At 54.0% G+C, this 3,463-nt stretch overlaps 1 protein-coding gene across 1 annotated transcript in view; it reads left to right on the forward strand.

Moving 5' to 3' along the window:
- RAB13 (RAB13, member RAS oncogene family) overlaps positions 1-662 on the forward strand; it is a 3,939-nt gene extending 3,277 nt beyond the window's left edge. Inside the window, exon 7 of the mRNA XM_025040859.1 lies at positions 137-662. Coding sequence (XP_024896627.1) covers positions 137-211 — 75 coding nt within the window. The 3' untranslated portion in view covers positions 212-662. The remainder of the gene's footprint in view (positions 1-136) is intronic.
- The last annotated feature ends 2,801 nt before the right edge of the window (positions 663-3,463 follow it).

The following is a 3,463-nucleotide window of genomic DNA, read 5'->3' on the forward strand; positions in this document are numbered from 1 at the left end:
CCGGGCTGAGGGGGGCGCTGAGGGGAGCCGCGCGAAGCCTCCCGAGAGGATGGGTCCCGCGCCCCTCCGACAGTGAACGGCCTGAGACCCCCGCCAGCCGTCCTCGCCCCGACCCGCACCCCCTTTCTGCCTCCAGGGAAACAGCGGCAAGCCCCCCAGCGCCGACCTGAAAACCGGTGACAAGAAGAACGCCAAGTGCTCCCTGGGCTGAGGACGCCTGGTGGCCTCCCCGCCCCAAGCCTGGAGGCTGAGCCTGACGGGGGCAGGGCCGAGGGGCTGGGGGGCAGGCAGGCGGGGCCTGGAGGGGTAGAGATGGATACGAGGTGAGCGAGCGGAGGGAAAATGGAGAAGAAAGGAGGAAGGCGAAGGAACGAGGAGAGACGGAAAGGAGGCAGAACGGAGGGGGGAGAAGCCAGAGGGGAAGGACGCAGGAAGAGGGAGGAGGTGAGGGGAGGTGGGGAGAGAGGGCGCGGGAGGGCGGCCCTGGGCCTCAGGCCTGCCCGGGTGCCCGGGGCAAAGCCGGATGTGGACAAATGGCTGATTCTGGTACCCGGCAGGTTTGAGGGTCCCATGAGAGGCTGGTCAGTACCGCCCTCTGAGGGTTCGGTCCTATCCTGTCACTCTGCATGGTCTCAGCATTAAAGGCCACCATCTGCACAGACGTCCCTGGTTTGGGTAGCGTTCGTTATTGTCAGATTGCTTTCTACTCAGACCCGACCCCTGCCTTGAGGTGTCGGGCCGCCTTGTCTGGCCGGGTGTCCGGGGAGCCGGGACCAGTCCGACACCTCCCCCTTCCCCAGCAGGAAAACAGTGAGGGGCAGAGGGTGTGGACATGCTCGCCCTGTCATGGGGCTGGAGGACCACTGTGGGCAGAGCCTTGTCTGGGAAATTCCAGAAGGATTTTTTCTTTTTTTTTTAAAAAGGACGCTTTTTGAGGCCTCCCCAGGGGAGTGACAGCTGTAGCCTGAGGGAAATGACAGGGCCTAGTGTGTTACTCAGTGATGTTTGCGAGCATCTCGGACTCTGCCAGCCATCCCTTTAGGGAGCCGGTAGGCATTATCATCAGTTTTTATCATTTATTCATAAATATTTGTTGAGCATCTACTGTGTGCCAAGCAGTGGTCAAGTTAACATAACCAACCTTTGGGTGGTCTTATGAGGAACAAGCAAATTTTAGCAGAAACAGCCACTAACTCCTGAATTACAAAGAGGCCAAAGAACCACCCCCGAAAAACTCAGGCTTGAGACACAGCCTCCTTAAGTATACATAGCCCCCTGCACTCTTACACAATACTTTTTAAGCAACGTCTCACACATTTGATCTTTTATCGGGTAATGAAAATGTCAGATGGACTTAGACAAAATTCTGCTAGAAGTTTTATTCAAGGATGTGATGATCAAGGCACTTACGAAGTCCCCGAGCCTGCAGGTGGATGTGGATGGCACACGCCTCCGGTCAGCAGCAAAGCCTTTTTTGTGCTGCCGCTTCTTTTGATAAAAGACGACATTCAGGAAAAAGTCTGACAGTGCTGGGGGTGGAGAAACTTGGAATTAATTTGATAAACGTGGAAAATAGATCGATAAATGGATTAGGTATCTAAGCTTCGATGGGGTAACATCCTTCCCTGTGGCTTATGTTCGAGCTCCGTAGTCAACTGCCCGGCAAGTTTAATTTCCTCAAGAGCTGAAGAAAGACTTGCATGTTGTGAATCCGAGGAAGACGGACTACCCCAGAACAGATTATCTTAAAATTCAGTTTCAGCACAGGGCCCCTCGTCATTATTTGGTGTGGCTGTTGGAAGTGAGATCTGCCAAGCTTTGTGGTGAGACGTGGTGGGGTTGGGTAGGGAGTCACAGAATACAAGATCTCAGCCCAAACTTTTGTGATAGCTAAAAACGACTGGGGAAAAACCCACACCCTACCTTCTGTAACATACGACTACTGACACACGAATAAGTAGAGGAAAACGCAAAATTAAAGCTCGGCCTTCTCCAGGATTTCGTTTCCAACTCTCACACAATGATCTTTCCACAGCCTGGTAGTTCCTGCTCCTCGGAAGCTGGTTTTAAGGCAGAACTTCTGGGATGTAGCATCAGATATGCTGTGAATTCCGAACTGAAGTGCTAGTCTTTAGGGCTGTGGGGGCGGGGGAGCAGCTGGGGCCTCTAGGCTAGAAAGACTTGGGGGTGGGGGAGACTGTGGAGCAGAGTTAGCAGGAAAAAGTATGGGGATAACCTTGTGATAAGATCCCCATACTTTTTTCTTAACTCTGCTGTGTGTGCTCCTCCGACAAGTCTTTCTAGCCAAAGACTAGTTATTAACAAACAGAGTATTAATAGTGCATATATTTATGTAAAGTTTACTCTAAGTACCTCCTATCTATCTTCTGAGCATCTGAGAAAACTCACATGGTGCAGTTGTCTGGGAGGCTCCAGACATACATATATGTAGATCTAGGAGGAAAATTCTGGCAGAATTAGGACAGTGACTACTACCAGACAGAAGGGGATGAACCCAAAGTTCCGGGCAGGTGGCCTCAATCCTGGACATATGTAAAGGTTTAACTCCGCGGGGATGGGAAGCTGGCCAAAATCTTTGGCCTGGGTGTTGAAAGTGTGGCCTCAAGCCTCAGCTGTGGCACTCACTGGCTGGGGGACCTTGGGCAAGTCACCCACACTCTGCGCTTACTCTTAAAACGGGTAACACCCACTCTGACTCCTCAGGATTGCTGAGGATCAAAATGAGCTAAATTTCGAATTCAAAAACTGTAATAGAAATATGAGGCAATACATTTAAGTTTTTTTCATACACATTTCGTTTGTGTCTCAATGAAAAAAACCCTTAAAAAATGCACAGAACACTGAGAGCTAGATTCCGTCCTCAAGCCATGTAGCCAACAAGCATCTGAAGCCGAACGCCACACCTGGGACAAATGTCAGGCTCACCACCTTGCAGTAATGGCTGTGCCTTCGTGCGGGAGCAAGGGACAGCTGAGGACCTTTGAGGCGGCTGTTCAAGGGCAGTTGTGGGGAGTAACTCAGTCAACACGGGAGAAGGTGACATCTGACTAGGGCTGAGCGGGGGCCCGGAGGTGGGGAGAGGCTTCGCGTCTTCCGGGGTCCCGGTAGCCCTGCTCCTAGAGGGAGGAGAAAGGCCCTGGACCATCGGCCGGGCCTCTCGGCTGGACCGTCCGGCGGGAAGGATGGGATGCGCGAGGGACGGGAAGGCTGAGGCTTGGTGGTGAGTCCCAGGGTTCAAGGGAGGGGCAAAGTCCTGAGAGGGCGAGGGCGGGTTCCTTTCTCCGTCCCGCTGCTCACTTCGCCCAGGGGGGCAGACAGGCGACAGCCGGGGGACAGGCAACCGAGAACCCGGGACCCACCGCCTCCATTCGCGCGAGACCCGGGGACGCGGAGGCAGGGAGCGGGCCGGGGAGCCGCGGGACTACAAGGCCCAGCGGGCACC

The sequence above is a fragment of the Pteropus alecto genome, unplaced genomic scaffold, assembly GCF_000325575.1.
Source record: "Pteropus alecto unplaced genomic scaffold, ASM32557v1 scaffold49, whole genome shotgun sequence".
In the NCBI taxonomy this organism is placed as follows: Eukaryota; Metazoa; Chordata; class Mammalia; order Chiroptera; family Pteropodidae; genus Pteropus; species Pteropus alecto.